We start from the raw sequence: 15694 nt of genomic DNA on the forward strand, positions 1-15694 counted from the left end.
TTTGTAACATTTCCTTCTTTTTCCACTGCACCCCGTCCTCCTGCTCCTGCTGTCCAGGTTCCATGTTGAAGGTGAACCCAGAGGAGCGTCTGTCTATTACAGAGTTGGTCAACCAGCTCCAGGAGATAGCAGCAGCACGCAACGTCAACCCCAAGTCTCCCATTACAGAGGTAGGTTTGTGCATGATTGTGTTCAGTGCTGTTGTAAAAGAAGAAAAAATACTACGGTACTAGATTCAAGAAGTGATACTACAATAAAACTTCTCCAAATCGTTTTTTTTTTTTTAAACCATCAAGTAGTCATGTTATCTTTAGCACACAACATTTACCATGCTGTGCTGTTCTGTTGCTGTTTGCTGTGCTATTTTTCAAGCCCTTATCTTCAAGGAAAAGTCAATGTTTCTTCATTGAGGTTAAAACAACCAGATAGTAGATTTTCAGAGATGATTACCACTGAAATAGCGCAACATCTTGGCTGTGGCTGATAGATTAGTCTCTTCTCCTAGATAAGGGACAGGGGAAAATGCATTTGAAGGTGTTATCCTTATCTGTAACCGTATATTATGGCTTCTGCTTCAGCTATCCGTTTTGAGTAGGTGACAACTTTCACCAAGCGCATTTTGGAGTAAACAAGTTGAGAGACAGCGGCACATCCTCAGTGTCTGCCAGCCTGTGAAGAGGCTATTGACAGTCCGACCACACGGCTCCTTCCGCAGTGTGCGTAAACATGCGCGCACACTCAAATTACCGCTGCGGTTACACATGCAACCAACGTGCACCCACACACACAGTGGCAGGCTCAAAGGAGTCTGTATTCTCCTTCCCAGGCTCCTCTCTTCCCAGCTGGCATGGTACTAATGGATCCAAAGAGACAGAGAGACATAGAGGTGGGAAATGGGTGAAATTGAAATTAAATTAAAAAACAAGCATGAAGTGATACAAAGACTTCAGGAGTATTTTGGGTGGCATAGTGAATTTAAAGGCAGAAAAAAGGCTACCCCCCACGGTAGCTAATTCAGCATAATCAGATTTAAGATTTTAGCCAAGGTTTTGGAATAGAACCGCATGTTGCCTTGTATGGTGGCTGGTCTAGACTAACTGAGCAAACACAGCCTCTTATGATTCTTAACTCAAATCCTGGTACTTATCACCAAATCTGCAGCCACAGTTGTGATTTAACAGTATGAAAAGCTGATTTCGGTGTCAAAAATCTCCAGGTTTACAGTAATTCTTCTTTCTTCCAACAACCTTCTGGTGTGCAATACACACATGACTGATATATAGTTGAGCCAGTGTATGTGTCCTAAATTATATTTCTATCATCATTAAAAGTATGAATACTAAGTATTTTCTTATTCTTCTTTGGAAATCATACAGTTGTTACCACTCTAGGAAAATCCATATCCCCCGTGCTTTAGTACTGCAAACACTTTGATTCTTCGGTCTTATTCTATGCCATTGCTCAGAACAAACTGCACCGAGTTCTTCTTTATCCCAACCAATTTTTTTACCAAACCGAATCCTGATAAGGCCGGGAAGTGTGTGCAGAGCGAAGGCAGATTTGGCGATCGCTGATCTGATTAGGGTTAAGAAGGGGTTTCCCTGCTGGACATAAGGAGATTATAATCCTCATTCTTCTCCTCCCCCTTCTTCTCCTCTTTCTGTGCTGCTTTGCGGCACAGACATATGGAGAGGCAGACTGTGAGATGGAGCAGAGAGGAGGTTGAGCAGAAAACTTTTGAAGGAAGGGAGCCGAGATGGAAGTGAAATACTGAAAGGGGAATACGGTAGACATCCTGGAGAGGAAGCAAGATGCAATATCTGTCTGGCTGCCTTAACGCAGACACAGTTCTCATCTCAAAATGATTTTATCGAGCATGTCTGACAAAAACATTTTTTTTTTTTAAATTTGCGATGTTTTAGGATTGTGCGACGTTTCGGGATTCTGGTGTTTTTACATTTAGAGACAAAGACAAGACCTGTTGCTTCACACTCAGAATTTGATTTATGCTCTTTCTGTTCCCCTATTTGTCGTCCTCTGACCATATTTTTCATCAAGGTCTATTTTTCTTTTTTGCTGGGAAATGATTTGGTATTTTGGGTATTATTTCCATTTTTCAAGATGACAACTTTTTTGCATTTCTAAGGAAGATCTGTTTTGAACATCTTATGCAAAATCTTGTCCTGGCTGCAAGTTTCTTTTAAGTTTTTTGTCAATTAAGTCTTCATTTTGTTGACTTACCTGTTACAATGTTGAGTGCGTACTACTGTTGGCGCCCTGTGTATGACGGCTATGAATGTCTGCAGCTGCTGGAGCAGAATGGAGGTTTTGGCAACAATGGAGCCCAGCCGCCCATGCAGATCCAAAACGTCCACAACAATGCAGGTAATGGTTTGTGTGAATGACAATTGAACATTATGCTCAATGTGTGTTTGGGACAGTGTTTGTTAGAGTTTGCAGGTTTGTGTTTGTTTTTATAGGGTGTCTTTGTTTCAAGTGTTCACACTTTAGGTGTGGAGGGTGAAATTGAAACCTCTCTGAAAACAGAGCAATAGTATCATGTCAGTGTCCTGTTTCCAAAAGGGATATTTAACAACTCATTGATTTGCTGACAGACAACCTATTTCCCAATAAGGGACCCCTAGCATATCCATAAATTTGTTATGCTGCACTCTAACAAACTGGCAAAATAACTACATTGTATTACAGCCATAAATATGTCTTTTTTACATTGTGTTTCTGAGGGATGGCTGAGCAGTACACTTCATTTCACTAAACTGTTATTTTTTTTAACCCCCAATTTCTAATCAGCCAGGAACACATTCCCTCGCACACACAGTGATATCCCACACATAGATAAACTGAGAGTTACACATGGTATCCCAACATTTTGAGATATGTTACTCTCAATCTCATTTCTCAGGTATAGAGCAGGATTTTTTAATAGTCTGTTCTATACAAGCAAATGACTATACACATGCAGGTTGTATACTGTCCATTAAGAGAATTTGTGCAAGGCCAGTCAACCATCTGTCGAAAGGCAGAATATGTTTGTTGTTTCTCTGAAGGCAGTGGCTCCATTCCTCCTGTCCGTCCGTACTGTCTGACCTGGGCAATACATGAAGCTTGTTTTTGTATCTCAACATCTGGTAGCTTCACCACAGCTGGAATCAAATTATTTTATCCAATGCATTTACCTCAAAGTAAAACAAACAATCCATTTTGATCCTATTTGCTGAACAACTTCGTAATGCCATTCAGTGTTTGTGTGTGTAATATTGTTATCATGAGTGTCATGCACAGTGCAGCTAAGAGGGAATGTGCCTTTTTACCCACATCTACAGTCAGAGTATGTATTTTTCAATAAAATGTATTTAAGTAATTTATTGTGGCTTGGCAAACGGATATTTTATAATGTACTTAGATCCATTTATTAGATGCTAATTTGAAAAAGCAATTATTACACATTTTGCACAGTTTCATGCAAGGATTGCATGGATGTTTCTGTTGTCCCTGTCTCTGGCTAAAGCCAAATATCAGTCTGCAAATCTATCATATTCAGCATTCTCTCTTTTTCCCCACGATACCTATAGGCATATACGATCCTGATCAGTCAGGCAGTGGCCTCTTGGATATCTTAAGGGGAGGAACAGAGCGCTTCCTGACCAACATAAAGGACACTTCCTCTAAGGTCATCCAATCAGTAGCCAGGTAAGGTGCTCCAACATTGTTACTTTTTACGTTGTTGTGATTGTTGTATTTATTTATATTTGTTTACTTTTCAGTTAATCTTTATTGCCATTACAGATCAGTTTGCACGCATTGTGCTTTATTTATTTAACCTGACAGTTGTTTTCTTCACTTGGCACAACATGGACATGTGCTGCTGAACTGATCTCATGATTCACATTATGTTTATGTTTGTTTCCCTGGAGATGACTAAACATTCAGTTAAACTTTTCCCATTTTGCACTGGCTACTGTAACTTCATATATACAAACTTATTACTTATTGAACTGAGACGATTTCACCATCTTGTTTACTTTGGTAATCATTTATTGCAGTTTGACGATAGGGTAAAAAAAATCAGCTGACTGTAGAATTTAAATTTAGTGTACTGGTATACACTCATGGTCTGGAATTTCTTATATCGGCATCCACCATATGGCATAGCGTTAAAAAAAAAAAAAAAGACTATCAGTCATCATGTTTCATCATAGTTGCATCAACCTGAAGTAAACAGATGATTGTACACCTGCAAATTGACCATGTAAGCCTTCATACTCATACCTACCCTTCCCCCTGATTTACCTTTTTAAAAGGAACATTCTGCTGCTTGGCTCTCTAATAGACTTTGCAGTTGTGAACCTCCCAGAAAAAAGCAAAACCTATTTTTATTTCTATTTGTAGTTATTTCACCAACCACTGGTATGAGAGTAAGTCAGTGGATGGTGGGAGTAATCTAGTCTGCTACATTTGGCTTCAGCAATCAGTGACGATGTTAAAGACTGGCGGCTTCTGTGACTGAAGGGTTGAGAATAAGCAAAGTGTTCCTTTAATAGCCACTCTTTCCATATCCGTTAAAGTTTGATGTTTCCTTTGGTTATTCTATCATCGATTTGTTCCATTTGTTTGGTCGTTTTGTTTATTTTTTGTTGTTTCTTTTCTCTGTCCCAATCCCTCATGGTCCCACTATGTGTCCATCACCTAGCAACCCAAGGTAAATATGGGTCAGTGGAGTGCGTCAACTCATGCGTTGCTCTGTGTGCTCCTGTAGTTTGTGTTTGATTTTGAGGAAGAAAAACCCTACTAAGCCTATTGCTGTGCCGTGTCCGCCATCATAGCTTGCTGATCCTAACATCACACATTCAATAATTCAAATGACTGAATGCAGAATGTGATGTGAATGCACAGATGAGTATCATTTAAAGAGTGAATGGAAGGGCCAGATGATTGGAAAATGATTTCAGCGAATAACAAAACAAGTGAAAGATATTCTCTGTGAATGGGCCGGTCAATAACAAGTTACAGATTTAAGAGCTGGCGCTGTAGCATTGATGGCCTTTGTTTCAAAGGCACATTATACCACCTGCATCTGACAAGTCTTTATAAAATGAAACACCAGTAAACGGTGCAAATGCAAATTCCCTCAAAGTTTGGTCAAAATTGAAGTGGTCTGTTAAAAATGTTGACGTTAATTTAGCAGGAATTTATTTGTAACAACAAAAGTATCCAACTTTCTTTTGTCAAATGTACCCCCTACCCTTGTCAGTTACACCCAAGTACCCTTTCCTTGATACTTCCATTTATTTCAACCATTCCATTACTTTTACCTAAGTATATCAAATGTTTGTCTGTTACTTTGAGCCATTTCAACATGGATCTATTACTTTAAGCGAACTGTTGTAACCGTTTATCCATTACTTTTAGTTATCTATTTCAACCATTCATTCATCACTTTGAACGTCTCCACTCTCTGGCTAACTTTTCATGCACTTGCAACATGGCTTTCAGGTGTTAAAGCTGAATCAATGTGGATCTTTTTTTTTTTTTTTTTTGTTATTAGGATCATAACTTCTATTTATTTTAAATTTTTTTCAAATCAGTCGAGCTACAATGCTTCCATGCACCCAAAAGCAACTTCAGATGTACTTCTGGTTGGGAATCACTTGTCTTTATGAATTACTGATTGATTGATTGAGTGAATGAGTGAATGGTAGTTAAATAGTTTTAATATGAATCCACCGCTTACTAAATCACCATTTCAGCTATATCTGTGTCTTAACCAGTGTCACCTGTCTGTCCTGACACCATACAGAAAAAAGTGAAGTGTCATCAGCATAGATAGATTAATTTCTTTGCTTGGCCTACAGTTTGTTCATGCATACTCAATTTTAATATTCAGTGGGAATCATATTGCATTGTTTTTGCCGTTGTCATTGTTCCAGTGTGCTTTATTTTGCTGTACAATTCAGTGTAGCCTACTTTTTTACATCAATTAATTGCCAATCATACCTAACACCAAGAAGCTATTGGCAGTAATGATCCTCCTGAGCGTATTCCTATACAACAACGAGCATCTGCCAGATGCATGGGATACATTAAAGACTAAGGAAAGACAAACTGTGTATTAGTCTAATTTGCATAATTGTGGGACAGCCTCCATTAAAAGGCAACAGTTGGGAACATCTCCACCCTGCAACATGGTGGTTTTAAAACCAGAATCCTATAAGTGTGTATATCGTAATATATAAAGCTTTCTGGTTTTTATTTTTATTTTTGCTTGTAATGATTTGTGTTTTCCTCCCTACTATGTTGTATACCTACTTCTTTCATAAGTGCACTTGTAACTTCTCTTACAGCTATGCCAAAGGGGACCTAGATATTTCATACATCACCTCCAGAATAGCAGGTAGGCTACATACTTGTGCAGTTTTTTAACCTTCTGTTACTGCATCATTTTGTCAATCAGTCATGACTCCGTTACATTATGAAAACCAGAGATCATTCTATTCAGACATGTCTTAAGTGAAAGTGATTTGACATATCTTAGATACTATATAATAAACCTTTTGATGTAATAGTTATATTTTCTCTGTATTTGTGTGTGTAGTCATGTCCTTCCCAGCAGAGGGGGTGGAGTCAGCGATAAAGAACAACATTGAGGACGTCCGTCTGTTTCTCGATTCACGTCATGCTGGCCACTATGCTGTCTACAACCTCTCCAAACGATCATACAGGCCCTCTCGATTCCACAACAGGGTATGAAGTGTGTTTGTGTGCGTGTGCACCTTTTTGGTGGGTGGATGCATGTGAATGTGTGACATTACCAAACGTCCCTGTCTCAATATGGGTATGTCATTGCTGTGAGTGGATAGTTTGTTTACACATAACAGCCACAGTCTCACTTTCTGCGTTTGGCACAGTTTGCATGCATACGTTTAATATTCCCACAGTATATGCTATTTTGAGAGTAGGGTTATCCTTCACTTGTGTGCAGCTTTATAAGATTCCTGTTGTATTCAGGTGTGTGTCTGTTTGTGTGTGTAGGTTTCAGAGTGTAACTGGCAAGTGCGCCGCGCCCCCAACCTCCGCAGTCTCTACAGTGTGTGTAAGAACATGCATCTATGGCTCAAACAAGACCAGAGGAACATCTGTATAGTACACTGTCTGGTAAGTAATCTCTTGCCACCTACTAGATGACTCATGACTAATGGTACGTGTCCACTGTAAGCGTCATTTCCCCGCTTCCCATTCATTGTCTATGTGAGCAGCCGTGCAATGCATTCTGGAAGCGTCGCTGGGACTCCTCATTTGCATAAAGTTGAATCCAGGCTACTTTATGCAAATGAGGAGTGTCCAGCTTGACTCACTGCCTTACAAAAACTCACAAAAATATTTTAAGCTGACCTTTGACGATCTGTTATGAAGACAGATTCAGCAACTGCAAAGGCTATTTCTCGCATAAAATGTTATCAGAAACACATTTCAGTAAACTATTTCCGTAAAACTACGAGTCTCTTTTGAAATCAGGGAGCAGACAGCCCCACGTGAAGCGTTCATCCAATCAGCTGCAGCCATCGGTCTTGGATGTAGTTTTCTTTGCTTGTCAGTTGCCATTGCAGAGAAACTGATAACTGCTAGTGGCAAGCCCACTAGCGTGCAATGCTGGGAAGTGGGGCGATCCATGCCCTCAAAAAATCATCTATATGGGCACATACCATTAGTCCTTCATGCATGATCCGACAGGGAAAGAGGGTAGGAGGAAGTCAAGACCATGACGTAAGTAGATGATGAGAAAAATAAGGAGGAGGACAACACCTGCAATATCTTTAATTGTTAACCTCACCTTTTGTCTCTGTAGGATGGCAGGGCAGTATCCGCGGTGGCAGTTTGCTCCTTCCTGTGTTTCTGTCGCCTTTTCACCACAGCTGAGGCGGCTGTCTACATGTTCTCAATGAAACGCTGCCCACCTGGCATTGCACCCTCACACAAGAGGTATGAAAACACACTATGGTGTTTTGTCATAGTTGGATTTGACACTAGTATTCAAGCTTTTACCTCCTCCTACACCAACATATTTTTTCTTTAACAAAAGCTAAGAATATAAGATCCTCATTTAGTTTTGGTTTGTTGCAGGTATATAGAGTATATGTGCGACATGATGGCAGAGGAGCCCATCGTCCCCCACAGCAAGCCCATAATAATTCGCTCCATTGTCATGACACCCATGCCGCTGTTTAACAAGCAGCGTAATGGTTGCAGACCGTTTTGCGAAGTTTATGTTGGAGACGAGAGAGTCCTCAGCACATCACAGGAGTACGACAAGATGAGGTACGTTTATACACACAAGAAAGCCTTTCAGCTTTCCCTACGTAAAAGCAGTAACATTTATTCATTCTCTATCTCACTCTTTTGCTCTTTCCAGGGATTTTAAGATGGAGGATGGGAGAGCAGAGATTCCCCTCAATGTGACAGTCCAAGGAGATGTACTGGTGGTGATCTACCATGCAAGATCTACACTGGGAGGACGTCTACAGGCCAAGGTACACACACCCACAAGCTTGAGTGCAACACAGATCAATAGTTAGCACATTCTGTACAGAAAAGCTCATTTTAAACTATATAATGTTGTGTTTCAGATGGCATCCATGAAGATGTTTCAGATCCAGTTCCACACTGGCTTTGTCCCCAGAAATGCGACCACTGTCAAGTTTGCCAAGTATGTACACAATTTTGAGAAATGCAATACTTTTGACTAAACAAGATCATTGTCACTCCAAGCTTTCAATTTTTTTAATTTATTTTTCAATTTTTACAATAATATCAACACCAACAGATTTCTTATTTTCTAATTAACTCTTGAAATGCGGTTTCTCTATAACTTCCTGTTTGCAATCTATCTGTTCTTCTCTCAGGTATGACTTGGATGCCTGTGACATCCAGGAGAAGTACCCAGACTTGTTCCAGGTCAACTTGGACATCGAGGTGGAATCCAGAGACAGACCCAGCACCAAGACCCCTCCTTGGGAGGGCTTCCAAACCAAGGGCCTCAATCCCAAAATCCTTTTCTCCTCTCGTGATGAACAGCAGGAAATCCTCAGCAAATTTGGTAGGTGGCATTGCTTTACAAAAGCCAGTCTCAGTGTGTCTCATACATTTCGTACGTTTCTCAGTTCACTGATATATCAGTCGTGTTTCTTCTTTTCTGCCCTCAAGCCCATTGGAAGCATGTTTTTCTACACTTCTTTTCCAATTCAGTTCTACGTGGGAACTAAATAATATACCTTAATCCCTACAGGTAAGCCTGAGCTGCCTCGTCAACCAGGTTCCTCAGCATTTTATGACTCAGAGTCTCCCCAGCCGGCTCAGACCCCAGAAGCCTCTAATGCAGCCGAACTGGAATCTCCTGTGAGCACCGATAGCAACGCCAACAACTTCTTCCAGACACTGGATTGGGAAGGTAATGTTCTTGTGTTCTTGTGATAATAGTTTGGCTTTTGAAATTTGGCAAAATCTTTTACATTTTGCCCTGTATAGCCTTACTATTCTGGTTATTGTCCTCCTTTTTAAAGAAGAACTTTGTTTCCTGCCTTTATTTCCCACCCACCCCCCCACATACACACACACACACACACACACACACACACACACACACACACACACACACACAGACTGATTACGAAATAACATCAAGTGCCTAAAATGTCCACTGACCAACTTCTTATATTTGTAGATGTGAGTGGCGCTCAGGATGCCTCAGACAGTCAAGGAGGGGGATCCATGAATGACCAGGAGGACCTGAGTGATCAATCAGATGGAGAGTCATACTCATATTCTGCCCCGGGCGGGGAGCCGCTGTCACGTGACCCCAGCGAACCACTGTTTGATGCAGACTTCCAGGTGGGGGAGGTCTTGGGTGGCTGGTTAAATCAATATCAATATATACTGTATAAATAGTATGACTTCCTTTATCTTGTACCCTGAGAGAGTTATGAAGGCTATATTTTCGTCCTCCACAACTTCACTAATTTCTTTTCTTGGCGTCCCTATCTCCCCTCAGAGCCCCCTCCCTGCAGCCCAGGAATCTCCTATCGATGACACAGCAGACCTCTTAGGGTTGAACTCTGACCCTTCCATGTCCTCGTCCTCTGCTCCTCATCAAGTAGTCCAGGGCGGAATGAAAGCTGCATCCAGCAACAGCGACCTCCTCAACGACCTGTTTGCACCCCCTGCTGGTCAGACAGGAGGAGTGCAGGAAGACTTGTTCTTCAGTGGGGGGGCCACAACAGACTCAAAATGTAAGGGTTGAGGCTTAATACGTGCTGACTGCATTGTTGTAAAAAACTTTCCAGTTATCCTCAATGTATGGTTTCCTCTCTCGCTTCAGCCATGGACGACCTGTTTGATCCGTTTGGGATGGTGTCTGGCTCGGCTGTTGGCCCCACTGTGGGTTCGTCTCGGCAGGCTTCTGGGCCGGACCCTTTTGGAGTCTTGTTAGGCTCTGAAAGTTCAACTCACGTTAACCCCACTCCTGCTTCAAACACAAGCCTCTTCAACCTCAGTAAGTACATTATCTACTGTGACATCACCCAGCAATATGTCTCAAATGTTCCTCTGCTGCCTCATTATATCAGTCAGTATTATCTACTACTTTGAGAAGATATGATGTTTGATCATGCACACTTTACTCTGACTCAGCACCAGCAAACTTCCCTACAGTATCTTAAAATCTTCTCAGCTGGACAAACCATATTCTTGTTTTCTACGAACACTAATGTGGGTGTCACATTCCTCCATTTTGGCATTTGCTGCAAGCAGTGGCGTATGGCAACATGCAAAAGAAACTTAATTGGTAATGTCTTAACAGATAAACCAGTGAATGATGCCCCTAAAATGACATCATCAGCCAGCCAACCAGACCTGCTGGGTGGGTGGGACAGCTGGGCAGCTAGCACCACCACTAACATGAGCGCCACCACCAGCAAACCCAACTATACCAACACAGGTGGGTGATGGAATAATCCGGTTTGTGGCTGACTAAAAATTAACGGAGCACTATGAATTTGTCAGTCTTGTAGACAATCTTGAAAGTTATAAAACCCCCCAAAAAAAATCAAACTCACATATTGATACTGTGTCTGTAGCTTCTGGTGGGGCATCTATGTCGAAGGCCAAGTCTCAGACCTTTGATCCTTTTGCCGACCTAGGAAACCTGGGCTCCAATTTACCAGGTAAGAGGCCTGGTCAGATATCCTATTCTGTAATGGTGATACTGCGCTGACTGTGATCAGTGGTCCAAAAAAGGGAAAATGTTCACTTGTGAATTTATAAACGTATAAATTAATTTCAAGTAACTAACTTCTATTCCTCCATGTTTCTTGCAGTTTCCTCCAGCAGTAATCTTTCCGGGCCTGCTTTGAGTGCAAAGGCTCCTTCCTCCTCCACTTCCTCATCTGCTAAGCCTCAAGCCCAGCCCTGGCAGTCTGGAAGACCCACCTCAGCCCAGAATAAACCTTGGATGTCTGGATCAGGACCTGGTTCCAAAGCATCCTCAGCCTCTCAGCCTGCAGGCACACAGTCCACCAAACCCAACTACAACCTCAACTTCTCTAGTGTCATTGGTGGGAGAGAGGACAGAGGCGTTCGTGGACCTGGATTTGGTAAGACACATCGAGTAGAGTTCAAAGGATTTGTTTTAGGAGTTAGGGATCATTTTTATGTTCCATGTTATCTTCCATAATTCACTCAAATAGTTTTTTTTTCTCAGCTTATAGAAACAAATAGATGTAACAGGTAATAAGCTACTGAAAAAAAGTTGAAAATGAAAAAGTTACCAGAAATTTGTAATATATGCACAGTATTTTGTTAGTTCTCTGGTCTGTATTGGTGCAAATTCTTTTTGGGAATTGAGCCAATGTTTTCCATAAAGCCCTCATTTGTATGACAAAGTCTGATTGCAATTTCCATGTCAGACCTTCGTTTCCCTGTGCTGTGTTGTAACGCAGGCCCCAAGCCGAAGGTAAAGGAGGATGATTTTGAGGACCTACTGTCAACTCAGGGTTTTGCCTCTAGGCCTGATAGAAAGGGACCAAGGACCATCGCTGAAATGAGGAGACAGGAGCTCACAAAAGAAATTGATCCACTTAAATTACAGGTAACAAACTAAATACATATGCGAAGGACATGTTACACAATGAAAAGCACCTATTATTGAAAACAAATTCTTCAATGCATGAAGTACGAATATGATGCACTTGTTTGTGACCGGAGGGTCCCCAGTTCGATCTTTGGATTAGCAGGATAAATCTGGTTGGGAGAAGTAAAATAGCAGTGCTTGCCTGTTTGGCATTACCCCCACTGAGGGCTGGTGGGCACCTTTGGCAGGGGATGCCGAAGAGCTTTTCCTCACAAAATAGCCTCCAAGTGCTGATCAGTGTTTGTGCCTTTTTTCATGCTAACAATGTTTTTTATTGTCATGCTGCAGATCTTGGACTGGATCGAGGGGAAGGAGCGGAACATCCGAGCGCTGCTGTCGACTCTAAACACTGTGCTGTGGGAGGGTGAAACCCGCTGGAGGCCTGTGGGCATGGCTGACTTGGTGACGCCTGACCAGGTGAAGAAGTACTACAGGAAGGCTGTCCTGATTGTCCATCCAGATAAGGTACAGTATAACATTAACATGCTGCATCTACCAACACAATGACAAGGCTTTTCAGCATGATTTACAGTAAATATGTCAACTCTCATCTTAGCTGTTCTTTATTAATTTGCAAATGTATTCTCTCTCTCTCTCTCTCTCTCTCTCTCTCTCTCTCTCTCTCTCTCTCTCTCTCTCCGCAGACAACAGGCCAGCCTTATGAACATTACGCTAAGATGATCTTCATTGAATTGAACGACGCCTGGTCAGAGTTCGAGAACCAGGGATCCAAAGCACTCTTCTAAAACCCTGGATCCCAGCTAGACCAGGCCAGGCCAGACTAGACTGGATTTGGCCTAACAAGGTTTAGACTGGGCCAGATTGGACAGGACTGAGCCCACATTGGGCCTTAGGGGGCGCAGAGCCTCTGAGAGGTGTCTCTCTACCATTCCCTTCACTCCCTTCTACCTTCTTTACTTTCTTCTGTTTCTACAGTCAAGGAAAAAGACCTTTCGCCTCGTGTCGGCCTGTAGGGAAAATTTTCTCACTGGTTCAACAGCCAGTAAAAGAAACATTGTGATAGTTCTTAAACTCACTGCCTACCTGCACGACTGCCTGAGTGGTGCTGCAAACATCCGGAGGGAAGAATGGGTGACAATCACACGAAGAAGACAAAATGGAAAAGAACATCCGATAATACAAAGACTTTTAAAACGACCAAGCTGATTATCATGAAAGTGGTATTCAGATAAAAGATTTAATCACCCCACACTAATAAAATGCTGGTATATGTTAGCTGTGGCTAGTAAGTTTGTCATTTGTGCCTGGCACTTTTGGAAACAACCCGTAATTCCGCTGACTGGTACACACACACACAAAAACATGGCTGCACATTTTTCAGCATGCCAGTCAACATGAAAGTGTTGTCTTTAAGCTTTGTTGCCTCAGAAAAATAGCGAATGTTGCTGATGAATCTTGGAACAAACCAGCCACAGCCACCAATGGACCAAATAAAAAAAAGTTTTATCCTGTCTCTAATGCAGAAGCAGGATTAAAGTCTCCTCCGGATTTTTGAAACAAGATAGATCTGTTGATAGTACCCAGTAATACTTTGTATTGTGTTCCTGCTGCATCTTTTGGAGTCAACAGTTGGTTGGGTTTGCTGTTGAGCCATTTTCTCTCCAGAAAGACCAGACTTTTGCCTGCTGAACACTACTAGTGCTGCTTCTACCATTACAGTTACTGCTACACACACACTCCTCAGATGTTCTGACAGAGGAGCTGAACTTGTTTTGGAGCCCCATATAAACCTAAGCGGGCAGTCGTGTTGTTTTTGAAGTGCTCTTTTAACTCCACCCACTCAGGCTATACTGTGTAGGTAACTGCATGCTCTCCCACACCAAACTTTCAAAGAGGAGGTAGGTGTGTTTGATTTGAAACCAGGGTAGTCCTAACGGGCGGAGGCTCTTTCATTGAAGTGCTATTTTTCTTGTAGCAGAAACGGAGAAGAGTCTAGCTGCCTGATGACGCTGAGTGGCAGACTACTTGCCTTCCCAGCACTCACACTGCTCAATGCATTTGAGCATCTCCATCATCACTGTCATTCTTAACCCCTCTCTTTGTCTCTGTAAGCCCCACCCACCTCCAGCACTTAGTTCAGTGGACATTTTTTTGTCAGTGAATAGGACGAGATCAAAAAGTGAAGGAATGAAAAGAGAATCTGGTGATTTAATCTGGTTGCTCTTGGTTTTTACGCTTTCTTGTATTTGTTGGGGGTTCATTGTCAGTTAATCATCACTTCAGTGTAAATATAAACATATTATCATCCATCAAGTGGCTTGGTTAAGATTACAGCCGGGACAATTGATGTTATTGAGGGGTGTGTGTGTGTGTGTGTGTGTGTGTGTGTGTGTGTGTGTGTGTGTGTGTGTGTGTGTGTGTGTGTGTGTGTGTGTGTGTGTGTGTGTGTGTGTGTGTGTGTGTGTGTGTGTGTGTGTGTGTGTGTGTGTGTGTGTGTGTGTGTGTGTGTGTGTGTGTGTGTGTGTGTGTGTGTGTGTGTGAGTGAGAGAAGTCAGTATGCGTGTGTGTTTCTTTCTGGGGGAAGATAATGAAACCTTGTTGGACATCATGCTTTCTTGTCTGTAATCACAATCTTTTTTTCAGCCTCTCCCACACTTTTGTTTTTGTGGATGTTTGTCTTTTCTAAAAAAAAAAAAAAAAAAAAATCTTTCCAACTTTTGCTTGCTCTTTTTCCCCCCTTTTATTTTACATTTTACCTCATGGACCAATCAAATCAACTGTTTTCTTATTTATTATTGTTTTTTTTTGTGAGGGTTTGGGGGTTATAATGACATTTATTCATACATATTGATGACACAAGTGAACATTTCAGATAATATATAAGTGGAATGTGCTGAGTGCAAATGGGGCGGTTGTTGGTTGATCACAGTGAGCCTCTTTGTTGCCGTTTTCATTCCAAAGCATTTATTATTAATACGAATGTGGTTTTACAAATATATATATCCTCTCTGTTGTTAAGCGGTATGTGTTTATCATTTGTCGGTTCGGTCTGTCTTTTTGTCGTTACCTTTTGGTTTTCTTATTTCCTCTTCTGTTTTGCATTTTGTTAAAATTCCAACACGAGGGGCCAGTAATCCTAAGTAAGAAAAAAAATAAATGGGCTGATGCTTGAAATTCAGTTTAAATAGTCTTTGACAGTATCCTAGCATAAAGAGAGGGAATAGCAGAACCACACATCGGCAGTGTTTACTGTACCAAATTACATTATACTAATATGAATGTAGATTTCAATGCAAAAGCAAATAATTAAAAGAACCTTTTGATTTGAGGCAAATATTTTGGTGTTTTCTTTATTTTGAAGATTCACAGTGGCTTCACATTCACAACCTAGAATGAATTCGACAAAGATTATCATAAGAATGTATGTAAAAACAACTAAGTAACTGTCTTATCTGAAACATGTTACTTTGTCAATGGTCTTCATGAAACATTGTTTGTGATCAGTAAGTATTTATTATTTTAATGATTAACTAC

General features: G+C 41.3%; 1 protein-coding gene across 4 annotated transcripts in view; it reads left to right on the forward strand.

The window, feature by feature from the left end:
* The window catches only part of gak (cyclin G associated kinase), a 29692-nt gene extending 14198 nt beyond the window's left edge, over positions 1 to 15494 (forward strand). Inside the window, exons 9-31 of one of the 4 annotated variants that reach the window (XM_035990967.1) lie at positions 58 to 170; positions 2307 to 2385; positions 3594 to 3711; positions 4712 to 4720; positions 6363 to 6412; positions 6614 to 6762; positions 7051 to 7173; positions 7865 to 7998; positions 8140 to 8334; positions 8429 to 8546; positions 8643 to 8722; positions 8919 to 9112; positions 9302 to 9463; positions 9737 to 9903; positions 10064 to 10301; positions 10391 to 10564; positions 10871 to 11008; positions 11148 to 11234; positions 11388 to 11663; positions 12009 to 12157; positions 12488 to 12664; positions 12844 to 14561; positions 14709 to 15494. In XM_035990967.1, coding sequence (XP_035846860.1) covers positions 58 to 170; positions 2307 to 2385; positions 3594 to 3711; positions 4712 to 4720; positions 6363 to 6412; positions 6614 to 6762; positions 7051 to 7173; positions 7865 to 7998; positions 8140 to 8334; positions 8429 to 8546; positions 8643 to 8722; positions 8919 to 9112; positions 9302 to 9463; positions 9737 to 9903; positions 10064 to 10301; positions 10391 to 10564; positions 10871 to 11008; positions 11148 to 11234; positions 11388 to 11663; positions 12009 to 12157; positions 12488 to 12664; positions 12844 to 12945 — 3032 coding nt within the window. In that variant the 3' untranslated portion in view covers positions 12946 to 14561; positions 14709 to 15494. Of the gene's footprint in view, positions 1 to 57; positions 171 to 2306; positions 2386 to 3593; positions 3712 to 4711; positions 4721 to 6362; positions 6413 to 6613; positions 6763 to 7050; positions 7174 to 7864; positions 7999 to 8139; positions 8335 to 8428; positions 8547 to 8642; positions 8723 to 8918; positions 9113 to 9301; positions 9464 to 9736; positions 9904 to 10063; positions 10302 to 10390; positions 10565 to 10870; positions 11009 to 11147; positions 11235 to 11387; positions 11664 to 12008; positions 12158 to 12487; positions 12665 to 12843; positions 14578 to 14708 lie in introns of all 4 variants that reach the window. The other 3 variants (XM_035990963.1, XM_031304991.2, XM_035990968.1) reach the window with 3 other exon arrangements.
* Positions 15495 to 15694: the final 200 nt, after the last annotated feature.

Source organism: Sander lucioperca, chromosome 2 (genome assembly GCF_008315115.2).
Source record: "Sander lucioperca isolate FBNREF2018 chromosome 2, SLUC_FBN_1.2, whole genome shotgun sequence".
NCBI lineage: Eukaryota > Metazoa > Chordata > Actinopteri > Perciformes > Percidae > Sander > Sander lucioperca.